Genomic DNA, 23,945 nt, shown 5'->3' on the forward strand with positions numbered 1-23,945 from the left:
TTTTGATTTAAATATCTTGTTTCTGCAACAACAGCAGTAGTTTCATTGTCATTTGGACACCGCCGCGAAATTATTGTCGACGTGGCAACGACGGCTCGTCATCTATCGCGTTGACACTCATTGACCCCGGTAAATGCAGCAGTAAACTCTTGAAATTTAGGTCGACCAACAGAAAGTCATAAGCACGATGCTTAAATATGTACCTGTGGCCGGGTTCTGTGAGACTAGCGATTTTTCACGAGTCAGGAGAATTTCGTTTTAGAGCCATACGATATCATCAAGTTGGGATGAGTAACCATCCGCTCGAAATCCGAGGACCAACGACAAATCTTTGGTACGCCAACTACTGGAATGATTCACCGTGTACTTTGATCAGCACGGTTGTCTACTCGTTCTTCCTATATCTACGAGAGTCCTTTAAAACCTGACGCAACCGCATACATTAGCTCGATTTTTACCAGAAACCAGAATATTCAGATTCCGATCATATATTACTTTATGCCGATCGACGCTGCAAATTCTTAATCGAACAAATAATATCGTCCACGCATCCTCTAAATCACCTACGCTCTCTCCGAACTATCGTCGTTCGTCATCGTTTACCTCTTTTACTTTTTTTTCGTCCAATGCTTGGAATTATTGGCAAACGAAATATCTAGACAACATTAAGTCCATGGATATCAGCAACGTTATTAGTCATTGAGACCGTATCAGAGTGGTTGGCGCCAGGCGATCCAGAAAGCTATGCATTTTTCGGCCCACATTTCTACAAATAAGCAAATGGAAAAGAAACGCGACAAGCATGCGGACGTCACTGACCAACGATGAATGAATGGAACGAGCGTGCTTATCTTACGTTCGGAAGGATAGACGATAGCAGAGTGAACGAAAGGGGAAACGAGGGGGACAGAAATCGCGAATGGCGATCACGTAGCCGAAGCAAAGTATGCCGTAAGATACGCGCACGAGAGCGTGCGTCTTTCCTGGCCGGGTATCGGCCAACGTGGAGCCTTTCCTTACGAAACCGTGCCGCTTCCGAATATGGTGCATCGAGTTCTTTCGCACCGTCGTTCGATCGCCAGTTTTCTTTGCGCGATCACCGTGTCTCCACCCTCTGGTTCCCCGCCGTTTTCTGCCAGAAAATTCAATCGTGTCACGTAAATCGCGCCACTTCCTGCGCTCTCGATCAGGCCAACCTACGCAGCCGAGAGTAACGACCACTGGAACGATTGTTCGATGGTGATGCACGTTAGACACGCTACACTAATAGGACGTGGTATTTACTCGTCAAGTCGAGAAGATCAGTTAACTAGTTTAAAAATATCTTCTTAATGGAAAACTCGCCTTTCAATCGGAACGATGATTCACGATAGAAATGGAGACGAAAGAACTTGTATCATTTGCGGGAATTTTATTTACAAGATACTGCAATTCCAAAGAAGATAATCTGTCGACTCGATGTTTGGAGTAAAGATCGAGTAGATAGTTTGCTGTCTGGTACAACATTTGGAATTCATTCTAGCTGCATAGTATTCTAACGTCTTGGGTCTTATGAATTTTAAAAACATGCTTCCTGTGTCGCTGGAAAGAATTCAAAAGGATAGGGTTTCGAGGCATTGTTTACGAAAAGAAGATGGTAGAGCGACGACAAGCTTAGAGACGGTTGTACATGATGGATGTAACGGAATTTCAGAGCTGAGGTCATCCAGCTTTCATGCTATCAAACGGGAAACGTGGACCTTAACATTGTCGCGAATACCGCGCAGTCTTTCTGTTAACCGTTACCGGTTGTTTCTATGCCAACGACGGAATGTAAGCAGATTTTTCACGTTGACCGGTAACATAGGGTCGAATTAAGTCGCATCGGAGAAACGAGTAAAACGCAGTTTATACTGACTCCTTTAAATTACAAGATCGAGTAGAGTACAGAACCGTCGATAAATATAAATCGAAGCTCTACGAACGAAGAGATAAGCCGCTTCAAGAAGACAGTGAAATTACCTTGACCGGTGTCCAAGTGAAAACTACTCCGGCGCGAAGATATGTACCTTAAGCAAATAGAGAACTACTTATGACTCGACGTTTCGCATAATACAGTCCCATATATCACCGGTAACAGCAAAATGCAGAGTATCGGTGGAAGCTATGCATCCGAGCCGTGAAACCGTTAAATCAAATTGTTCTCGAGTCTGTCGATTTCTCTACTATCTTGGAAAGGTGTGTATCGTCGGTACCGTATTAAAAACTAAAAGTTTAAAGGGAAACGAAACAGCTGTGTGCACGTGTCGCGCAAACTATTCGTAACGAAAGTCTATCCTTAACGTTCGGTAAAATCCAAAGATGGATTCGAGTGTTTATATGCACATGCACATCTGCTGGCTCACTTTCGTGGCAACTAACGTAAACAACGGTGGCCAAGTATGAAGTACGCGAGAGAGTACTGTGTACACGACACTATACCGCTCCGAGATGTGACACAGAAAATTGATTACCTTCTGATAAGGTTAAAACTTTACTCCGCGAAATAGAACAAAATTCCAGTGCACGCTTATCGGAGAACTTTGAAATTGATTTTCGCTTACGCGAACGAAACGAAAGATAAGATTCGCTGCAGCTTGTAGCGTATACAAGTTTCGTGTGTCTCGGCTCCGAGAGTGATTTCCGAATCTGCAACAATTGCCACGAGCTACCCTTTGCGCGATCGCGAGGGTTGAACGAACCGCAAAAGTTCGGCGCGCGTAATGCTGTTAACGCCTCGATAATACGCTACATCGCCGAGAAAACAGTGCCAGCCATCTGAAACCACCGCTAAACTTAGCTAAACTTAGCTAAACGCGCGCTAACACCAGCTCTCCTCTCCGCTATACGCGCATTCATTAGAGCAAATCAACGAAACAAATATTTCGCGGCGAAGCGCCGTTGCACTGACACCTATCGTGGCGAGCTTTCTAAAAAGAAACCTTGCATTCTTCGTCTTTCGCGTTCTACCGTTCACGAATAGGGATCGTGACTCGTTTCTCGTGAATCAAACAGCAATAACGTATTTTCCGTGGTTCAAACAATACTAAAACAAGTACTAAATATCACGAGACAAATATTACTTTAGGAAAAGTTGATTCGCGATTTAATATTATTAGGAAAAAGGTAAAAGATCTTTCACGTTTACAGTCACACCGATCTTTCGATTACATCAGTGACCATTACGCCATCGACGGTGCGCTAGGTTTGCAGTATCGTTGTCGCAGCGCGATCTCGGGTATCGGTTACCTCAAGGACGCAGAATTTTTCGCCAGTCGACTACCACTCGCGGGAGAAATGCTCTCCATCCAAGGTATCTTTACGCCGAGGTTCGAACCTCCGGAAGAATTATACGTATCGAGTGCTGATTTCACATCGAGTCGAAGCTCTTACGCGTCGCCATTCCTTGGTGAACGCCAACAGCTTGGCAAAGTCGAATTAACGATCTCGAACCTGATTCTCTCCCTTCTTTTCACCGAGCGTTCTTTATCCCATTGGTGTCTCGGTCCCTCTGCCTGCCTCTTTTCCCCCTAGAATCGTTAAGCGTCATCGAAAAGGGCCGGCGAGAACGAGATGCTCGAAACCACTCGATATCGCCTCTTCATTAAAAAGATGCAAATATCGAGAAAATGAGGCGAGGAAGATCGGAAAGAAGCAACGAAGACTGGTCGTTCCTACTAATACCAGCGTCGTTTTACGATAAATTATTTCAATTTCGTCGTAAACATCACGTAACGGTGGGGAACCTTTAACCCCTTGCGCAAGCCGGAAAATTGCTCTATAAATATCCTTAACTTAACGCAGCAGCTACGATTAATGTTTGCAATTTTATAGAACTCGCGGACAACAAAAACGGTCCATACCCCGAAGAATATTTCCCTCGATGTAAAAATAATTTAACCAAAATCTTCCTTTCTTACTTCTCTTACGTGGCATATCTAACAAATAGACGAAAGTCAGAGAGCATGGAAACTTTACGGTTTAGATTGATACATTTACTGGCTTAGTAGGTCAGAAATAGGCCAGAAACGAAGATGAGAGTTAGCTGCTGAAAAAGACCTAGAATGATTCACAAAACACGGTAAATTTCTATCCGAGCCAGCGTGTCCATTTGCCGGATCGAACGCACTTTGCCTGTCCCTATACTCTGCAGTTTGTGCGATTATACGATTGGCACAAAAGGCGCAACGCTTTTAAATGCTTTTCGACTATGAGCCATTCAGAGCGTCGCCTTTTCATTCATTGGCACCAGCCTGAATGCAAGTAGAGTACCGCGTGCACTTTGCAAACAAGCTAACCGCCTAGGATGGCCGTCTGCGTGGCTAACAATCGTTTAAACGAGATGACAATGCGTACTAGCGACCGCGAGGACTACATCTCTTCTGGCGTGTACACTGGAACGCGTGTCGTTGGCCCTAAACGCACCATCATCCGAAGTTCACAGGTCAAACGAACTGATGGAACCACGTAATATTCGTACAGCGTCCTAGTATTTAACACGTTTGAGCTTATATCATATGCGTTTTTATGGATGAGATATTTTTCAATGCGAAGAAATAAACGGTATCTCGTTATTTTCATTCTTATCGGCAATGGTTGCAAATTAATCGTAATCGTTTAAACGAGGGGAGTAACTAAAAGAGAAATATAACAGAATCTTTTAATAGATTCGCTATAACACATTTAATGAACATTTAAATGCCTGATATCTGAAACATATCGCGTATACTTAATAGCGATTAACGTTTATAACGTTTCAATGAAAGTCAGCTGTGTTAACAAACTCGAATCGCGTGCATCAAACGCTAGTTAATAGAGAGCCTGATAAAAATGTTATAATGTATGAACACGGAAGACATTAATCGCGACCTGTATCGGATCAGTTACGTGGATTATGCCAAGTTAATCCGTTCTGAAATTACCGATCTGTTTACACATACAATGTAATAAAATATGTATTTAGTATTATGAATTCGTGGTGTATTATCGTGAAAGGCAACGTTTAGTTAATTGTATCCGTCTATTCATAGCTTTCTATAGACCATAATATATCCTTCGTACTAAATTATAGGCTTAAGAACATACTCCCGAGTATGTTCTCTAAAACTAAGCGTACTCGCGTAATCCAGAATTCTAAATCGAACCGTATCGATTCGAATCGAATAAAATCTAGCTCGAACGAAAAGAATACGTTAAATCGAATCGATTAAAAAAAAAAGAAGATTGGAAAGCATCGAGCTAGTTAGCTCAAAATAGATTGCTTTGGATTGAGTTGGTTTCTAACTAACTGGATCGAGATCAACGCAAAAATTTATAATGGAAAGCATTGGAAATGCTTGAACCACGAAATCGTTACCTTTGATAAATCTCTTGAATTGAATACGGACATTTGTATGACAATCACAGGTTTTAAAGATCCACAGAACGCCAAAGAATAGTCCGTGTGGTCCATACATGGACAGTTTTTGTATTCAACGATTCAACTCTTGATTCGTCACACTAGCATTACGTAGTTTTACAATTTAAGCTTCCACGAACGGAATGCGTTTCTTCTACCGGAGATATACAAGCAGTTATTGTCTACAGTTGAAATAAATGCATTGAAGTGAGGAAAACAAAGCGATCCATTATTTTAACAAGCGTACAATGAGCAATTCGTGCCTTAATAAAGGACAAATAATTCTTGGACTAGGTACCATGAAGAAATGTTCGCGTTTCAACTTTGTTCGCTATAAAAATGGATAAATTTTTCAGAAGGCAGTATACAAAATTAAAAATAATTCATACTAACGCAATATGATAAAACCGTAGGAGAAAAAAAGATTGAAACTACGCCTTTCGATTACCATGACAATTAACTGGCTGTTTACGTATTAACGAGCCTATTAATGCATCAATGTTTTACACGAATTATTTAATAAACGAGATTTCAGTTTCTTCCACGAGAATGTCCCATTGTTCTCGTACTAGTAATTAGAAATGCTGTCGATGAACAGGTAGTAAACTATAATTACCGTAACAAATTTCACGATATAAAGATTAATTCTTTTACTATGGCTGATTAAAACAAACATCTGAACAAAACTAAACTGCTAAAGTCGCTGAAATTGAAAATTTCAGCATGAAATTGTTTAATTGAAACGAGATTGCGTTAAATTTGCGTGTAACGATTTCCTTGAATCGTTTCGCTAATAGTATGTTCACTGAACCTAGTACACGAAGCACGCATTCTAATCTAAATGACGCCACTTACGCAGCCTAGTTATCATTCTTGACGTGCACGTGTACCGTACCTCTTTCTTGACGTATACATGCGTTTCGCGTATATGGCGAATAAATATTTCGAAGATTAGATAAAGCATACCTTAGAACATAGATAACCTCATTGTCTACTGGCGTAGAATACTAAAATAATATATAAAATGCACTATTTCAGCTCTATGCAAAGAACATATTGTAATACCGAGCCCTATACGATGCTTTGTTGCAGATTGCATCCATTTTTGAATGTAACACAGTAAACGTAAAAAGAATATCGTTTAAATCGCAATGCAGACAGATAAGAGTTAATCATTAAATAGTCAATTGTTTTTAATGTATAATATTAAAAGTAATCTAGCATCGGCTAAATTTAAATGAAAACGAAGAAAACCGAATGCCGGCTTTCAGATAAAATCCTGAAGGCAGGCAATTCTTAGCTAACATCAAGATGTCAAGGCATGAGATGTGATTGTAAGGTAGATGTATATAGGGACGTTAGCTCCACCCATTTGTGAGACGATTACAAAGTAAAAGTAACAAAAATAAAAAGGTTCGGTGCGTAGTAAAGTCATAATTGCGGAGTACCTATGTAAACGACTTCCATCTTGCTTGAGACTCTGCAGAGACGCAGCCACGGAATCGGCGACGTAACAATATCCAAGGGCACGTTAGTGGAAAGCACAGAATATCACATCGGTTACAGTCGCCACGCTAAGTGGGCTATCACAGATTGCACAATTTAAACGCAAACACTGGGGAACAATAACGATTGTCAACGACAAAACGAATCGATCTGAATTTCGAGCCGATCTCGACGATGAGGTTAGAATCGCGCGCGCACAACGCGCGACAACGGCGATCCGTATACGACACTTGTTGATTCCACACTGTCAAGAAGACCACTGCACCCGTATGCGAGCAAACACGTCGTCACTTACACACATGGACCTTTAGCTTTCTTTCTCTTTTTCTCTCGTGCTCCCGTTCTCTATCTCCCTCACACTCTCTTTTTCTATCTCTTTCTCTTGTTTACCTTGTTCTCACCGACGATAGCGTTTCTTTTATGCTTTCAAAATCTTTAACGCGATTATAACGTATACGTGAAACCACAGTATTGTTGGTTATTCGCGCCTAATGCGAATATCGAAGAACAGCGAGAGAAACAGAGAAAACAGTATTCGGTGACGATAAGATGAAAAAGACACGGATAAACGATAGCTGATTCGCGAACCGAAAATGAAAAAGGAAAAGAAAAACTGCCAAACGTTCTTACTTTCATACGAGCGTCAATAGATCGCCGAACGAACCACACACCGGCTGAGTCTCAAGCAAACTGGCAACCTCGGAGTTCGGGACAAGTAAGGCCCAACTTCCCCCACCTGTACCCGCCCTCTAGCGATGTACACTTTCATTCTATCTCGCTTTTTCTTATAAATTGCCTCGTTCTTTCCTTTATTCTCGGATGAGTTCTCCCTTTCCCTAACATATCGTAGGACTTTATTGATGTTCACAGAAAACAACGAAAGGAATGTTAAAATTTGAGCCCAGCTAGTTACGAATCAAAATTATTCGATAATCGACTAAGTCAAAATTACGAATGTAAAAATTAATTCCTTAATCGTACTTTTGACACTATACTGGTTAAGTCTATAAATTTTACAGTCGCATGATATTTATATAATTTATAGGAAATTTATGGAAAGCGACAAATGGTTTATCAAAGGAACTTGCGCATTAGATACAAATAAAATATCTCGAAGGATTAAACATAGATTGAAACAGATATAGAAAAACTACTATCTACGAGCAGTGAAACAGGCCCTCGGGCTCTTCCTTGTGGACCGTAAGGCCCAATGTATCACAGGTAAACAGGATCTCAGAAATCGAAAGAAGTAGTCTGTCTCGAATGAAACAGGTAGAAAGAGGTGGATCGTACAGCTCCGTAATACGAATTTTAAATTCTATCGATTGTCATACCGAGATCGATATTTCCCACGAGATCAAAAATAGTCTAATAAGAGCCGAGTTTTATATAATTTAAATATTTTAATAATAATTTTAATATTGAATATCCAATTTATATATATATCAACATAAGTTCAAATGTATACTCGATAATTCGTCGTTTGAAAAATCGTATTGAATGAAAACGAAACAAGATTAATGCAATTCTGAGAAATGCGTCTATATCTTTGCATTAGAGACCTCCCACAGCGTCACGTCTCCAATTCTTCAACTAATCCAATCAATTCCAGCCATAGGTATATTATCGTTTAACGAATTGATATTCGTCCGACTATATCCGTCGTGATTGTTTTAACAATTGTAAAAACAAACCAATTACGCAATTTTTTCGTTTGACATACTTACAAATATCATCATCCATACTTGTTTCCGGTTATATATGCATTTAAAATCACTAAACTCCGCGAATATTTCGTTGAATAGAATGCAATTTATCACATGCTCACAATAGCTGAATACTTTGTACATTACACATTGTAGCACATTAAACGAATCACACTTTCTTTTGTAATATTGAACACTGTACACGCTGTCCTATTATTTATAACATCGAAATAATCAACTATTCCGTACTGATTACACAGTAAGATTCACTTTTTTATGCAACATCTTTCACAAATATTAGACAACATTAAACACTCGACATTTATGATCGGACTTGTCAATGACTGCCAAAATATCACTTTATTATAGTTTTATTAAACATATTTTCAATTTTTTTGAAAGTTTCATATTCGATTAACGATGAACACAGACTTTAAATAATTTTTCAAAAACGGATTTTCCATGCGTACACATAATTAAATCTGGTTAGATGAGATTTTAGTGGATAGTACGGTACCATGAAGTGATCACACATGGATTTAGTTAACAAAGAACCTCATTCGGTGCAGTCTGTCGCGATACTGTAAGCCACTGTAAGGTGTTGAGAAGCTTGCTTCGTAGGCGATCTTCTTTCTGGAAGTCAGCGCCGACGCATCAAATATTAAATTTGTTCGATCATCGAAAACTATTCCGGTGTCGTTAATTTGTCACTTTCAGTGTCAATGAAAGTGACACCAAAAATTCACTATAAACTGTCCATTGATAAACGTCCATGACTATGTTCGACTTAGAAAGACTATAAAACCACTATAGAACTCCATTTTAAGAATAAGTTTCAGAATATTTTAAATTTCCAAATACGAGAAAAATATTTTGAAAAATATAAACGACGTTCAATTAAAATATTCCGTGTCAAGGTTCATATACATCTGTTGCTGTTCCTACGCGAAATGTACTTACCAGAAATGTAGCATGTGTTCCAAAAATATCGTCACGTTCATATTATAAGCAGGAAAAATGTAGGGAATTATATTTATCAATATTGGAAGTAGTACACAAAAGTAATATATGTATTAATTGCTAGAATAAAATTGATAATAAATGTATCTTGAGCAATATACATACGATTGGAAGAAAATCGAATAAACGAATAAAACGTTTGAGTGGTTTGAAAAATTATTAGGAAATATGTAGAGATTTAAAAGTATTATTCAAGAAATTTTCGAAGATAATATTATTAAAATTTCACAAAGTGACATCATCGATGATATTCAGCTACTTTGCATGTCCTTTAATCATTAGAAAAGATTTGATATAATTGCGCACGAAGATTTATAGTATAGGTAGTAAAGATCATTGTTGTCTATGAAATCAAAGATATCCTATATATTTATACTTTTTTTCCACTTATAATATAATATAATAAAAAGATTAATCCGATTTATATTCAAAAAAACTTCTCATATTTAATCATAGTCTAAGATTCATAAGACATGGAAATGACAGTATGACAACAACAACTTTTTTTGTATATTTTCTTATGTATTATTTTCTCTCTTCTGTATATTCCCATTTTTTACATCACGGAACAAAGTAAAACGTGGTGTGAAACGTGATCGCGTTGATCACTTCTATTTATAATTACATAAGTGACACAGAGTGCTAGTAACGAATGCGTTTTCCTAATAAATGAATAAAATGAGTAGTGTGTTACACTGATACTATTAAAGTTAATAAGTAAAGTGACAGACTATATTATTTTATTATATATAGTACCAATTTATACTATTTTTCAGTCAGAATAAAAAATGTCCTCTTTCACTATAATTATAAAACAATTCTTTTAAACACATATTTCGAGTAATTTTTAAATTACCTTTAATACTGGAAATTTGCTCCTCGACGCTCTCGCCTTGCCATGAATCTCCCTCAACTTGGATAATCCAACGAATTTTTCTTGGTTGCATCTGAAAAAATTGTATGATTTCTATTTATAAAAAGGAAAACTCTGTTCACAGCCAAACATTACTTGTATAACATCGAACTGCAGCAGATCAGTAGTTCACGCTAGTTTTAAAGTCGATATATCGGTATCGGTATATGATTATTTTTTACGGATAGAGTGTTTACAGATAATGCGACTTGAATGGGTTTCCTCAAACATAATATTAACCTTAACTAAATATGCTTTTATGTAACATATCTTTTCAATGTATATATTGATTTTTTCAACTTATGTTGATACATTTTCTAAAAATTGATTCTTTTAATTTATTACTGCCTAAAAAAAATACAAATTATTAAATATATTATTATTATATTATTAAATATATAATATAAAATAAATAACAAAATTTATTTTATAAGAATTACATTATTATACATAAAAATATACATAAAAACTTGAAAAAGAGAAATGTTATTAATCTTCACAGTTCGTAACAAACTGATATAGTTATCATTAGTAGTAAAATTAATATGATATGCGCTTGCTCGTGATTAGATGTCAACGATTAGATACGTAGCAATCGTGAATGGTATTGAAATACAAATTAATGTTCCACATGAATAAATCTGTGAACACGCAAACAATGTATAAGTTACCTTAAATATCGTCGAAGAACATAAAAAAAATATTTATTAACACGATATTCATCGGACGACGTCTGAATACGCTGTTGCAGGCAATACTCGTTTCACACTGACAATGATTTGTCTGTCAACGGAAGTGACACTCTGTATTGTGACTATCTGGCGGTTCGTTGCATCGACCATGCGTGCTTGAATGTCGACTTTGCTAAGAAGAATTGTCAGAACTTCTACACCCACGGGTCTGTTAGTTATATGTGTGGACGATCAGAACTTTCGTCCACGAGATATTCTGACACAAGCACGAATCACTCTTAAATTCTCCTCTGTTATTAAGTGAAGCACACCATTCACTACCAATCCCTCTAACATGCATAATCTACCGGCATTATGAATACAATTTAAAATTGATCGAAGATAATATTGAGCAATGCTTCTTTTATTATTTAACTTAACAAAATTTTATATCAATATTTTTCGTATCTCTAAATAAAAGGAAAGAGATATAATTATCATTTATGACAATCTGAAATAATTATTAACACTTAACTGCCTTATTATGTAAAAGAATATTATCTCGACGATTTATAAAACATGACCATTTAATCATTAAAGTTTACAGATATTAAATGCGCAAAGTATATGTTTAGATTTAGAATCAAGCTTTTTATATTTAAAAAAATATGATATTTTTTATGTAATTTTATAAATCAAAATGTTTTAACTTGATTCTGCTTTTCAACTAAAAATTTTGAAATTTAAAGTTAGATAGATCGATCTGCGTGGTCGATCAAGTTATTCTGAAACGACGCATGCGTCAAAAATGGCCGCAATAGACGAGTAAGCACGAGCTGGAAGTAAAGGTTGGCGATAAACGCAACACGAAATCTTAGTGAACTCAAAGAAAAAATAAAAATTAGAACGTAAAAATGTATTTGATGTACTATCTAAATGAGAATGGAGATCGAGTGTATACGTTGAAGGTAATAAATGTAATGTATTTTGTTGTAGATTACATTACGTTTGTTTATTGTTTGTACAAAAAAATGCATTATTTTTCTTTGTTAAGTCTATTTTGTGTTTACATAGTCTAGTTTCTTACACAGACATATGGAAGCATTAATTTCTTACTCTGTAATATATTTTGTATTTATATATTTCGTATTTATATTGTATTTATATATTTATAACCTTATTTTTTTCGTTTTATAGAAAATGGATCCAAATGGAAAACCGACGCTATCGGCTCATCCAGGTATGTAATAGATCTTATTTTGTTTCTGTATAAAGTGTTGCAGCTAATTAATAAAAAGAATTATTTCAGCTCGATTTTCTCCTGAAGATAAATATTCAAGAGAAAGGATAACGTTAAAACGAAGATTTGGCTTATTACTCACACAACAACCACTACCAACATATTAATATTTCTATGTTTATAATTATATATAATGTATATTACACATATATATATTATATATAATTATATATGTGTAATAATGGCATTGAATATAATAGCACAAAATTTATTAAATGCCTAAAATATTTATGCGATATTTCTTACTGTTTAAATACGGAACTGAACTTTCAACGCCTACAACTTCCCCTCTTGGTAATCTAAACGTCTGCTATCCCATTTGTGTTGAAGCATTCACAGCATTTATAATTATACTTGGATCCAAATTATGTATGAAATGCGATTAATATCTTATATATAATGGATTAATTATTCATTTTGTTTAATAAAATTTGTTTTTATTCAGAATTTAGTTCATCTTAACATGTACATATAAAAAATAAAAGTTTTATTGTAATCTATTGTACAGTGTCTAATTATTTTGAGTAGAATACAATTTTATCAAATAATGTATCAACGAGATTACATAGAACTGACTTTAATATTTTAATCTTAATACTATGTCAAAAATATTGTAGAATTTTATGAAATAACCCTTTGAATTATAGAAAAAATTAAAACCTGAATTGCATATAATAAAACTTGTAGACTCAAAACTAGTACCAACACTCCATGACACTTGCAATTTTCGCTACGTACATTGTACTAAACTTAAAATGCAGAACAACAATGTGTATACTATTTAACATATCCAAATATATTTGTATACACATATTCAAATATATATATGCATATCTTTTATTCGTTTTTTGTCATTTCAAAATGACATTTAACATTTTGCATTAAAAATAATTTCTTTTAATTGTTTAGATAGCAAATACATTGAGAAATATGTCTAGTAATCCATTCATAATATTTCATTACCTATCTATTAATTAATAAATAATGTGGAAATAAACACTTATTCATTATATTTTTCTAAAATACATTTTATATTATACTGAAAAATATTATTTTATCTCACAAATGTCAAATTTTGACATTTTCTAAATATCATATTGAGTATTATAATAATTATCTTATTTACAGCATTAATGATCTTATTAAATCAAAAGATGATATCCTAATTAAGATGGCAATATAATTATACCTTTTGCAATATTCATATTTTGAATAATGAAGCTAAAAAGTAAATGTAATATAAATAATATATATATATATATTATTAATTATAAGATATATTATTATAAGATATATATATATATATATATCTTGTTCTTTGTATATACTTACATATACTTACATTTTTCACAAATATTTATTACAGAACACATCTTTACCCTTAAGATGTTACTTATTTCCTGTGATATTTTTATATTGTTTATATTATGCAAACTGTATAATTTCAAGTGCTTATTCAATGTTACGAGTATATTCTTGATAAACTTTTGTACAAATTCTACAGAATTGTATTTAACAAAAGAACTGAATATTCAATCACTCTAGAACTAATATAACACAATTTGTAAGAGCTCCAAAATCGAATGAAATTATCACGAATGGTTTATTGTAAATCTAGCATATAGAACATATGTAAAAAATTAAATATTTAGAAAATAGGAAACAGTTTAAGGTATATAACTATACTATTATAGGTACATGATGGAAAAATTGTAAGTATGTTACATTAAAATAGAAGTAACAAACTTTTACAACTTATTTCTCTTGAATTAAATTGAACAGAAAAATGTGTTGATTGAATTTTACACGTGGACTATACAACAATATCAAAAAATGAACATTGTTCAATAAGTTCACTAGAATATAAATCACATTACTGCACAAAAGAAAACATTATATTGTAGCAGTATTTCTCAACTATGAAACTTCTGAGTTTTACCTACTGCTTAAATATTGTCATATTATTTCTTTGCTTTTATAATGGCAAAACTTAAACTTATAATTGCTCATTATCAATAAAAATAAACAATAATGCAAATTGAAATTTGTTTTTTGAACAAATATCGTATAAACATGTAACTTCGAACAATATATATAAATTTTATTTGTCCAAAATTCAAATCTCAATCTAAAAATATAAAAATATAAACAAATTAATATAGTGATGATTGATAAATTAATAATAGTAATATTATATATATATAATATAAATATATATTATAATATATATATATATATTATATATATATATATTATGTACTCTGTATCATAGAAATATACCAAATAACGTAGAGATTGCCTTGATCAATGTGCATACAATTTGCATTTTATAATGCCATAGGTGTATTATACATTTTTAATATCAATATCTGTATTCAATTTGCTTCTGATGGTGCTGCTGGTAGAACATGAACTTGTTGTGCTTTACTAGCATTGTAAACTTGGCCTGGACTAAATGGTTCTAGTCTTGAACTAGAAGCTATTTCGCTTTTGCGAATCATATCTTTAAAAAGTTAATAAGTGTTAATAATATGAAGTTGTGAAAATGTAAAACGAATTATGCAAATGTATCTTTAATATTTTAAGATTTTTTAGTATTGGGATACCTACCACTTTTGGATTCTGGTGCTGGAATATATCGAGACAATCTAACAACGGGTAGGGGTAAATAACCACTAGTTAATGGCATCACGTCCAATGTGACGCTTTGTTTCTCTAACACTTCCAAAGACACAATACCAGCAGTACGACCACATACAGCCCACATGGCTTGATCAGCAAGAACTTCATACATTAATTGTGGTGAAGGATTTGGATTTGGACTAGGTAACATACGTGTTACTGTGAGATAAAGATGGCACATGCTACCAGCACGACAAAATTCACCTCCATTTCCAGCTGCTTCAACTTTTGAAGACACTGTAAATAAAGTCTGGAAAATGATATTATAAATAGAAACTCACCTCTTTGAAATATTTTAAAAATAAATTTTATATTTTACATTTCATTATTATAAAATTATTACATAAGTACAACTCATACTTATTAAGAAAAAAGAGCCAAAGAAATAATTATATTCTTACCACATAATCTGTAATATCAAAATTGCATCTATAAAGACTGCATGCTTTTTCCATTCTTTGTAAATTATGAATTTGCAGAGGATCCTCATTGCTGTTTAAATCGTTCAAATCTTCAGTATCATTAATTGGTATATATTTTACACGAAAATCAGTCTTTATTGGCATCAAAGACTTTTCATCTTTACCAATTTCAAGTTCCCACATAAATGATACATTTATTCCATTACCTATTACTAATCTCTGACCAGCAATAGGATTTAAGCTTTTAAAGTTAACATCTATTGATGTTGCTGTTGTTAATTCTGGCTCAATTAGTTGTAGAAGTTGATTTGTTAATCCTGTTACAATTATTTGAAGAAATTTCCTTTCTTTTGCAGTATGGAGTTTCATATTTGACATGAGTGGTGGACCAAAATGTAAAGGTATGCTTTCCTCCAAACCCCATGGACATTGGATATTCAGCTATAAAAATTTACAATATTAATTTTTTTTAAATTACATATTTCTTTTTTTATACATATTATTTTGATTTTTAAAATATATGAAAACATACTTTATGTTCCATTGATAAAGAATCTTTCTTTGGTGGTAATTCTGCTAGAACTTTAAACTTTAACCATATTGTTTGAAATGGTTCACAAAATGGCAGTGATATTTCTAGTTCTTTAGACATTGTTTCTTGTGAACCATCGACTTGTATTATCAATCCCCTAGACGTACGTAATTTCAGTTTCATTTCATTTGTTATTTTTATACTTCCACTCATAATAACTAATTCTATGCCTTGAATAAGGCCTGCCAATAAGTCTCTACTATATTTCATAGAAATTGTAGGCTGAGTCTTAGCTACTTCATAACATAACCGAGGATTTAAAATAGGTGATAAAAATTCCAATTTTTCCTCAATCACTAATGATATTTGACCAACTTTATAAAAACCAGGCTGATCTATACGCCTAGTTAATGTAACCATGTTCATACCTGGTTTCACAATAAAATCATTACATGATAGCGCTTTACTAAAATCACCTTTTGCATTTACTGATGGTTTCCTATGTTTTGTACTATCGGAACGTCTTACAATAGGCTTAGTGTTTCTGTGTAAGACACTAGCTGATCCGAGGCTTTTATCTTCTTTATAATCTAAATATGAATATACTTGTAATTGAAGCAAACTTGGATCAAATGGTCTCATATCTTCTAGAGTACATTTCGATAATAATGGAATTGATGGTTCAGGTGGTAACTTCGAACCCTTTTTTTTATTAGGTAATAGAGGTTTTTGAACTTCTTCAACAGATATAGACGCTTTAGTACATTTTACTTCTCTAGGAAACAAACTTTGTATATATATTTCGATATTGACCACGCAGTCTTGCACTACTTTATCCATCACTTTAACTTCCATACTGAGTACTACAAAAGCACATCCGAGTTCTACAAGTAAGGGTTGTGGTGATGAGATCATTTTCATATACCCGAACATTTCTTCAAAATAAGTATTACGAACAGTAATATGTAATACATCCAAACTGGCAATAGCAGCACATATTTTTGTATATTTTTCAACATCATCCATTCTTTTGTAGCACTGTGCCAATTCGAGTTGAGTTTGTGCTGCTAAATGCCTCCAGCCTTCATCAGTGTACGTTTTTAAGGCATCCGATAAAAATGCAACAGCTTTTTGATTCTCGCCAAGCTCGCTATAAAATTGTGCTAACTCTTTTCCGATTAATCTGGCTGATCGAATCCGGCCTACATGTTTATAAGTACCCATAGCTAATTCTGCATGTTCAAGATATTGCTTCTTGAATGCCTCTTTAGACGAAAGTGCTTCTTTTAATTTATCGGTAGGTGTTAATTTCCCTTCTATCTGTGGTTCAGAATCTCCCATACCAGCTATTAGGTAAACAACTGTATGTAGTTGTTCACTAGATGGCTCACTTCCAGGCATTAAACCACATAATTTTCCTAAATTTCCCAACTAAAATAAATTAGAATAAAGATTTAACTATCTTAATACTATAAATAATATTATTACATAATTTCTATTAATATGTCTAGTAACTTACTTTATCCCTAGCAAGAGCCCATAAACTCGCTGTATGTAAGGAACAAAGGTCCAGTTGCTGATTGTTATCAATATTATATGATGATAATTGACAAGCTTGAAGCACTTCTAACGCACAAAGAAAAGACCAACATTCAATGGATCCTTCAGGTCGCTGAACTTCTAATATACGTAATTCACTTAATGTATTATGAACAAATGATAAGCACCTTTGCGCAACCTAAATTAAAATACCGTTGTATGTTTATATTCATAATGGAATTAAATCTATGAATAAAATCAATCTTAATATATACTAACCTCCCATAGTTTGTTAAGTGATAGTAACATGGCACATTGTCTACTGAATAAATAACTTCTAAGATCTAATAGTGATGCTTTACATTCAGCCAGAAGGTTCCTTAAATGATGATTTGTACCATTACTTAAATTAACACCACCCCAGTTATTTAAGGGGGTTTGAAATAAATTTAACCAAATTGGTGTATCTATAAATTTTTAAATAACAAATTAATGTTATAATCTGAATAAATAGATAATAGAAAGAAAATGAGAATATCATACCTCCTACATTAGAATTAAGCACAAACTGTGTAAAAAGAGCATCCAATTCATCATACTGTACTAATGCTTCATCATATAATCCTAACATTTGTAAAACAAATGCAAGTTCTTCCTGAAAAGGAGAATTAATATATATACAGGATTAAAGCCCAAAAATAGTAATTAATTTCAATCAACAATCAGTTTACCTGCAGTAAGAAATAGTGACAGAAATTCCAGTTTGGGTGATTTCTATTTTCTCTTTGTTCTCTAATAATATCTTCAAAATGAGATAGTCTTTTATCATATGCAGCAAGCATTAAATAACGTATACGGCTAACTAAACTTCTCCATGATTCAGCTGAGCGCATTTCTGATTTTATTGGATTTATTACAGCACAACATCTATATAATACATTAAATATAAGATATAATAAAGAAATCACATGTAAAAATATATTTATCAAACATTCACTGATTAATTATTACTTCACCTATCACCATGCTTAGCAGCAAAATCACTGCGAATTTTGTCTAAAACTGTTGTCCTAGGTAATAACTTGTTAGTTTTTTTTATGTCATAAGTTTCTACTATAACAATCATCCAATCCTGAATGTGATATTGTGTTAATGTTTTTAACCAGTTATCTATGTCTTCTCTAATACTTGTTTTATAAGTATCTACATCCTGTAATCTCAATATACATAATCAGAAAAGTATAAAACAAATATGTAAGTATAACAAATTTTACTCATGAGATATTTAAATAATTATAATATTAATTTACTTACAGAACATTCAGTCCAATAAATATGAAATATTGGCTGCTTTATCAAATGCCAATCTTTCTCAGTTGGCAAAATATCCTTAGAAAATGGCAAAAATGTTGCTCCAAGTTTGACTTGTTTAATTGGTCTACTAAATGATCTACGCCATTCCACTGTATCAGCAGATATGGCTTGGAATAAACTGTTTTCCAATGTAGAAAATAATTTCTCATCTCCTGCATCTATATTGAAGAAATCATTAAAATACATTAAAGTAACACAAACAAAAATAACTCTTATATATGCTCTTTCTTAGATGTGTTATAATTAAAGTAAAAAACGTGTAATATATTTGATAACAATTAACCAGAAATAAAATATTGTACATGAAAAAGAAATTATTATAAAAAGAGAGTTAACCTATTTAAAATAACATATGTTCATCAATGACGAATCCTAATTATTTAAAAAGTCCTAATTATAGCTTAAAAATTATTATTATAAGCTATACAGCTTTAAACATGTATACCATATCATGAACAATATTAATTAAAAAAAGAAAAGGAAATGTCATATAAATTGACAGTTCATCAAGAGCGCAAATAACAATACTTAACAATAGTGTCACCATACAGAGGTTAAATATATTAATATTTTTGATTAATAAACTTACATGTAACAATTGGCTTAATATCCATAAATGTATTTGATCTACATTCACCACCCAAAGACGACCCCCCATTGCAATTCATTTCTAAAGATTGGCAGTTGCTTCGCGAACTTGCTTTTAATCATTACAACTTTACGTCACTTTTGTTACTTTATACAAAAATTATTTTGTAGTTTATCTTGAAATAAAATATTTAGCACTTCAATATTCTCTCTATATTATACAGAAGATGATAACTTTATTCGTCACTTGAAAATACAGATTCAACATGGTATAATAAATGTAACATTTTATTTAAATCTTTTAGTTAAGTTCCATTGAGGTTGGAATTGAAATCTTCGTTTAACATGTCGTGCAATATCGATAGTCTTGCAGATCTCGATATCTCGTATTCAATAGATATATTGTCTATTGCAATCTTCTGTTCAGTGAAAAGTAATGCAATTTGATTCAGTTTATATACGTCACTATACATAACGTCATAATTAAATGCGTAATAACTGACTTGTAATTATTGATTTAAATAATAATTTAAAAACACATAACATTAATTTTTTTAAAGAATTTCCGTCATTCTAAAAATATTATTCCTATAAATATTAATAAAATAACTCCTAACTATTTCAAATTTTACAATTTGGATAAATAAAGAGGAATGTATCAGAAAAAAGTAATTAATAAAGTACCAGGTGATTTACCACCTCCTCCCAAGAAAGAAAGTCAAGGGTACATAGAGGATTTAAGAAACAAACAAAAGTTTGAATTGGAGGAATTATTAGAAAGACAAAATAAAATTCTTAGTAATAAGTAGGTAAGGTCTAAGATATAAACTATACTCTTTATTAAACTACTTTTTGACTAAATATAAATATTTCTCTTTTAGAACATTTGTATTAAAGCTGCCAGACAAAGGAGAAAAGATCAAATCTTTTCGTGATAAGATATTAAAAGAACTAGAACATAAAAATGAAGTTGAGCAGGCAGCTAATCTTTTGTCAAGATTAAACTTAGCATCTGAAGGAAAAGCTGCTATAAATAAATTAGAATGGACAGGCAAATATAGTGAAACCAAAGATACTGTCAAAATTGTTGAACTTGATAGCGATGATGAAGAAGACCCCTTAAAAATATTAGCTCAAGTAAGTTATTTGTATTAGATTGTTGACTATATGCCTTATGAAACATATCTATATATATATATATATATATATATATATATATATATATATATATATATATATATATCTATATATATATATATATATATATATATATATATATATATATATATATCTATATATATATATATATATATATATGTAGATTAGTATTATATATCAATTTTGTATTTCAATGTTTATTATTTGCTATTATTAGCCTACGGGATGTGGGGTTCACAAAAAAAAGATTATGCATCTTCCACCAGAGGAAAGTTTAATTAAGCCAGAAGATTTGGCTGAAATAGAATCTTTTAAGACAAAAACTCCTGAGCACATTACATATATTGTTAATAAAGTAGAACAACCTCAAGAAAACAATGATAAAAAGAGAGAACCATTCAAACCATATAGAACAACCAAGTCTGATGTACATGATCCAGAAAAAGAAAAACTGAGAAAACAGAATAAACATTGGGAAGTTACAGCAGCAACCCCACCTCTTATAGTTCATGGTGCTGTAAAAGTCATCAATTTAACTGAATCTCTCCAGTTACAAAAGGAACAAACTAAAAAACTTCAAGTAACTAATTTTTATATTTCAAATATTTGTGAAAAATATATATTACACATAAATTATAATAAAAATTGTAATACTTAGGAGATTCAAGCTAAACACGCAGCTGAAAGATTAGCTGATCAATTCGGTTTACATAACATTGGTCCTCCACCTGAAAATGTAGGTACTTATCGCCTACAAGATGGAAAAGAATCCGATCCTTCTATTTCAGAAGACGAAGAAAATGAAGTGTATGATGATGAAGATAATGATAAAGCAGGAACTGTTGTTTTTACAGTAGATAGTATAGAAAGCTAATTAATTTATCTTGTTTCTTTCACGTATATTATGTAAATATGTTTATGAATAAATCTTATATCTTAAGAAACCTATATTATTAGAATTTGCATCTTTTTATATACCTAAAAATATATATAGGGATATATAATCATGATAGTGTAAAATACAATAATAACTCAATGTAAAATGTTTATGGAGCTTTATTATTTTTACATTTTTTGTATCAATTGTATCCAAAATTATTAATGATTGCTGTGTACGGTGCGGTAGCCTTTGCAACTGTTTGCCCCGCTTGTTTGGTAAGTTTCTGAAATAAGAAAAGAAGCGTATAAGAAATAGTTCTTGATATTTATATTAGTAATGTTTTTAGATATACCTTAAGCTTATCTCTCTTTTGAACTTCAACAATTGATCTGACACGTCTCTTATTTTCCAATGTACGTACAACAGCCTTATATTTCCATCCAACTTCATGAGACAATCTACCTACATGGCAGTACTAAAAAATAACATTGTATTAGTATCATATGTTTTTTAGATGGAATATATTTATATACATTTTTTTTTATTATTTACTCAGTTAAATGTGACATCACGAAGTATAAAAGCAATTATACTCAGGCGCAAATTACCATACCATCATTGTAAATAATTAAATAATTTACTAAATATAATAAATATATTTTGAAGTTAATGTTCTATCTTACCTTCCTACCAGGTTTAAGACACATAACTCTCATGGCACCTGGTACAACAACACGTTTTCTGCGGTCATATGGTGGTGGACAACCTTCATAAACCTTTAACCTTCTGAGAGCATCCTTCCCCCTTTGTGTCTTATGTGGGATCATTCCTATAAATTCAATGATATTTTTATTTATACAGTATACTGTAAAACATATGCAAGGTTGTTTAATTGTTTATAAATTAATAATCTCATATAAATGTTTTTTTCATGATACTATCAAATAATGTAGGTAATATATACATAATCATCGATTAATATAAAGTATAAAATTCCAAGTAAATAAGTAATATTTCAACATACCACGAACTGTTTTCCAAAGAATTTTACTAGGTGCACGGAAATGGAAGGGTCCACGAGCTGGATTTACATTACATCTTTTACGTAAAAACGACATAAATTTCAGCTTATTCCTAAAATAAAAAGTTATATGAAACACATTGGAATAATTATACGTGAAAATACTTAAAGAAAAGAATATATATATAATCACGAATACTTAATTATAATGTTACTAACCTGAAGAAATTACCAGAAATGTTGAGTTGTTCGCTGCGAACAACAATTACTCTATTGCCCTGTAGGATCGTTTTGGCAATAATAGCTGCCAAACGACCAAGTAAATGGCCACGGCCATCAATTAAGATTGGCTGAAAACATAATTACGACAATTAATATCTTTTTTGTTCCATATTAAAGCGTTATATAAAATAAATATTTACAACAATGAATTTTTGGTTTTACCAAAGATTTGAATTGCATAAATATATGTACGATTACCAATAACAAATAACACGTGTCAATTGACAGCTTTAAAAATAAAATAATTATTTCTAAGATACCGTATAATTAATGTATGCATGTACTATTTTCATACCGAAAAATAATCACATAAAGAACTTGCATCATTGTTTGAGGAAATATAGCAAATGATATTGCAAGAAAACACGTGTACATGAATTCAGAAAAGGATACAAAGAATATATTTCTAGAAAAAGTAATATCGAGTGGGGGAAAAGTATTTCTTAATTTCTGTGTATAGTGTACAGATTAAAAGAAATATATTGTGTAGCTTAAACTACTTTTAAGGACTTAAAACATTAAATAAAACATACATACCTTATTACTGAAGCCAGTCATTTTGTTGGTCTACCGGAAAAGGACTCACGAACATTGAGAAGTATGCGACCTCTTACCGGAAGATATTCTGATGATATTGTCAGGGCATCCAACATTATATCTTTTTTCCTAAATGAAAGCATAACAAACATAATTCGTTATTAAAATATTGATACAATTTTTATTACTTTATATCGTATTATATTCCATAATCATTTTATTTGAAAAAAGTTTCTATTCATAACATTTTAATAATATAGTAATTATATTAATTTATTATATTACATTACATTATTGGTGAAATATTTTTCAGAAATTATAACATTTGGATATAATTTTTTATAAATTAAGAAAACATTTTTTTATTACAACATATTGCAATAATATTAAAAAATAAC

At 32.2% G+C, this 23,945-nt stretch overlaps 5 protein-coding genes across 13 annotated transcripts in view; 2 read left to right on the forward strand and 3 right to left on the reverse strand.

Moving 5' to 3' along the window:
* Positions 1 to 11,351, reverse strand: part of LOC117155449 (dystrophin, isoforms A/C/F/G/H) — a 437,811-nt gene extending 426,460 nt beyond the window's left edge. For 3 of the 7 annotated variants that reach the window (XM_033331413.2, XM_033331467.2, XM_033331405.2), the window contains exons 1-2: positions 11,233 to 11,350; positions 10,505 to 10,595 (exon numbers count right to left, since the gene is read on the reverse strand). In XM_033331413.2, coding sequence (XP_033187304.2) covers positions 10,505 to 10,595 — 91 coding nt within the window. In that variant the 5' untranslated portion in view covers positions 11,233 to 11,350. Of the gene's footprint in view, positions 1 to 6,864; positions 7,596 to 8,649; positions 8,681 to 10,504; positions 10,596 to 11,232 lie in introns of those variants that run through there. The other 4 variants (XM_033331460.2, XM_033331476.2, XM_033331433.2 and 1 more) reach the window with 4 other exon arrangements.
* Positions 11,352 to 12,021: 670 nt separating this feature from the next.
* Nop10 (Nop10 ribonucleoprotein) lies at positions 12,022 to 13,032 on the forward strand. Its single transcript, XM_033331491.2, has 3 exons — positions 12,022 to 12,200; positions 12,430 to 12,472; positions 12,542 to 13,032. The coding sequence occupies exons 1-3, from the start codon at positions 12,147 to 12,149 to the stop codon at positions 12,637 to 12,639; spliced, it is 195 nt and encodes a 64-aa protein (XP_033187382.1). The 5' UTR covers positions 12,022 to 12,146; the 3' UTR covers positions 12,640 to 13,032.
* On the reverse strand, positions 12,056 to 20,015 carry SIDL (SIDL trafficking protein particle complex subunit 10). Of its 3 annotated transcripts, XM_033350858.2 has the most exons (11): positions 19,671 to 20,008; positions 19,022 to 19,239; positions 18,724 to 18,917; positions 18,439 to 18,634; positions 18,251 to 18,362; positions 17,987 to 18,174; positions 17,688 to 17,906; positions 16,169 to 17,599; positions 15,616 to 16,077; positions 15,143 to 15,464; positions 12,056 to 15,035 (listed from the first exon to the last, which is right to left on the reverse strand). In XM_033350858.2, exons 1-11 carry the CDS (start codon positions 19,747 to 19,749, stop codon positions 14,908 to 14,910), a joined length of 3,549 nt encoding a protein of 1,182 aa, XP_033206749.1. In that variant the 5' UTR covers positions 19,750 to 20,008; the 3' UTR covers positions 12,056 to 14,907. The 3 variants fall into 3 exon arrangements, with proteins under 3 accessions (XP_033206749.1, XP_033206760.1, XP_076476092.1); XM_033350869.2 differs by lacking the exon at positions 19,671 to 20,008 and having other exon boundaries at positions 18,724 to 18,924; positions 19,022 to 19,146; XM_076619977.1 differs by lacking the exon at positions 12,056 to 15,035 and having other exon boundaries at positions 15,226 to 15,451; positions 19,671 to 20,015.
* A 141-nt stretch (positions 20,016 to 20,156) lies between these two features.
* Polr2M (RNA polymerase II subunit M) lies at positions 20,157 to 21,775 on the forward strand. Its single transcript, XM_033350880.2, has 4 exons — positions 20,157 to 20,474; positions 20,551 to 20,806; positions 21,045 to 21,407; positions 21,486 to 21,775. Exons 1-4 carry the CDS (start codon positions 20,323 to 20,325, stop codon positions 21,699 to 21,701), a joined length of 987 nt encoding a protein of 328 aa, XP_033206771.1. The 5' UTR covers positions 20,157 to 20,322; the 3' UTR covers positions 21,702 to 21,775.
* Positions 21,776 to 21,865: 90 nt separating this feature from the next.
* On the reverse strand, positions 21,866 to 23,646 carry RpL13A (ribosomal protein L13A). The gene is made up of 6 exons (XM_033350890.2): positions 23,548 to 23,646; positions 22,948 to 23,078; positions 22,732 to 22,841; positions 22,391 to 22,536; positions 22,060 to 22,182; positions 21,866 to 21,990 (listed from the first exon to the last, which is right to left on the reverse strand). The coding sequence occupies exons 1-6, from the start codon at positions 23,566 to 23,568 to the stop codon at positions 21,907 to 21,909; spliced, it is 615 nt and encodes a 204-aa protein (XP_033206781.1). The 5' UTR covers positions 23,569 to 23,646; the 3' UTR covers positions 21,866 to 21,906.
* Between the last annotated feature and the right edge of the window lie 299 nt (positions 23,647 to 23,945).

Source organism: Bombus vancouverensis, chromosome 7 (genome assembly GCF_051014615.1).
Source record: "Bombus vancouverensis nearcticus chromosome 7, iyBomVanc1_principal, whole genome shotgun sequence".
NCBI classification, from domain to species: Eukaryota; Metazoa; Arthropoda; class Insecta; order Hymenoptera; family Apidae; genus Bombus; species Bombus vancouverensis.

Bases quoted from the DNA above. Each gene is read 5' to 3' on its own strand.
- SIDL (XM_033350858.2), bottom strand. From the start codon at position 19,749: ATGAATTGCAATGGGGGGTCGTCTTTGGGTGGTGAATGTAGATCAAAT. The intron at 19,240-19,670 runs GTAAGTTTATTA...TCTTCAATATAG, and splicing joins TATTAAGCCAATTGTTACAT to ATGCAGGAGATGAGAAATTA. The intron at 18,918-19,021 runs GTAAGTAAATTA...TTGAGATTACAG, and splicing joins TTTATTGGACTGAATGTTCT to GATGTAGATACTTATAAAAC.
- Polr2M (XM_033350880.2), top strand. From the start codon at position 20,323: ATGTATCAGAAAAAAGTAATTAATAAAGTACCAGGTGATTTACCACCT. The intron at 20,807-21,044 runs GTAAGTTATTTG...TGCTATTATTAG, and splicing joins CCTTAAAAATATTAGCTCAA to CCTACGGGATGTGGGGTTCA. The intron at 21,408-21,485 runs GTAACTAATTTT...TGTAATACTTAG, and splicing joins AACAAACTAAAAAACTTCAA to GAGATTCAAGCTAAACACGC.
- Nop10 (XM_033331491.2), top strand. From the start codon at position 12,147: ATGTATTTGATGTACTATCTAAATGAGAATGGAGATCGAGTGTATACG. The intron at 12,201-12,429 runs GTAATAAATGTA...TTCGTTTTATAG, and splicing joins ATCGAGTGTATACGTTGAAG to AAAATGGATCCAAATGGAAA. The intron at 12,473-12,541 runs GTATGTAATAGA...GAATTATTTCAG, and splicing joins GACGCTATCGGCTCATCCAG to CTCGATTTTCTCCTGAAGAT.
- RpL13A (XM_033350890.2), bottom strand. From the start codon at position 23,568: ATGACTGGCTTCAGTAATAAG. The intron at 22,537-22,731 runs GTATGTTGAAAT...TTGAATTTATAG, and splicing joins TCTTTGGAAAACAGTTCGTG to GAATGATCCCACATAAGACA. The intron at 22,183-22,390 runs GTAAGATAGAAC...GTTATTTTTTAG, and splicing joins GTCTTAAACCTGGTAGGAAG to TACTGCCATGTAGGTAGATT.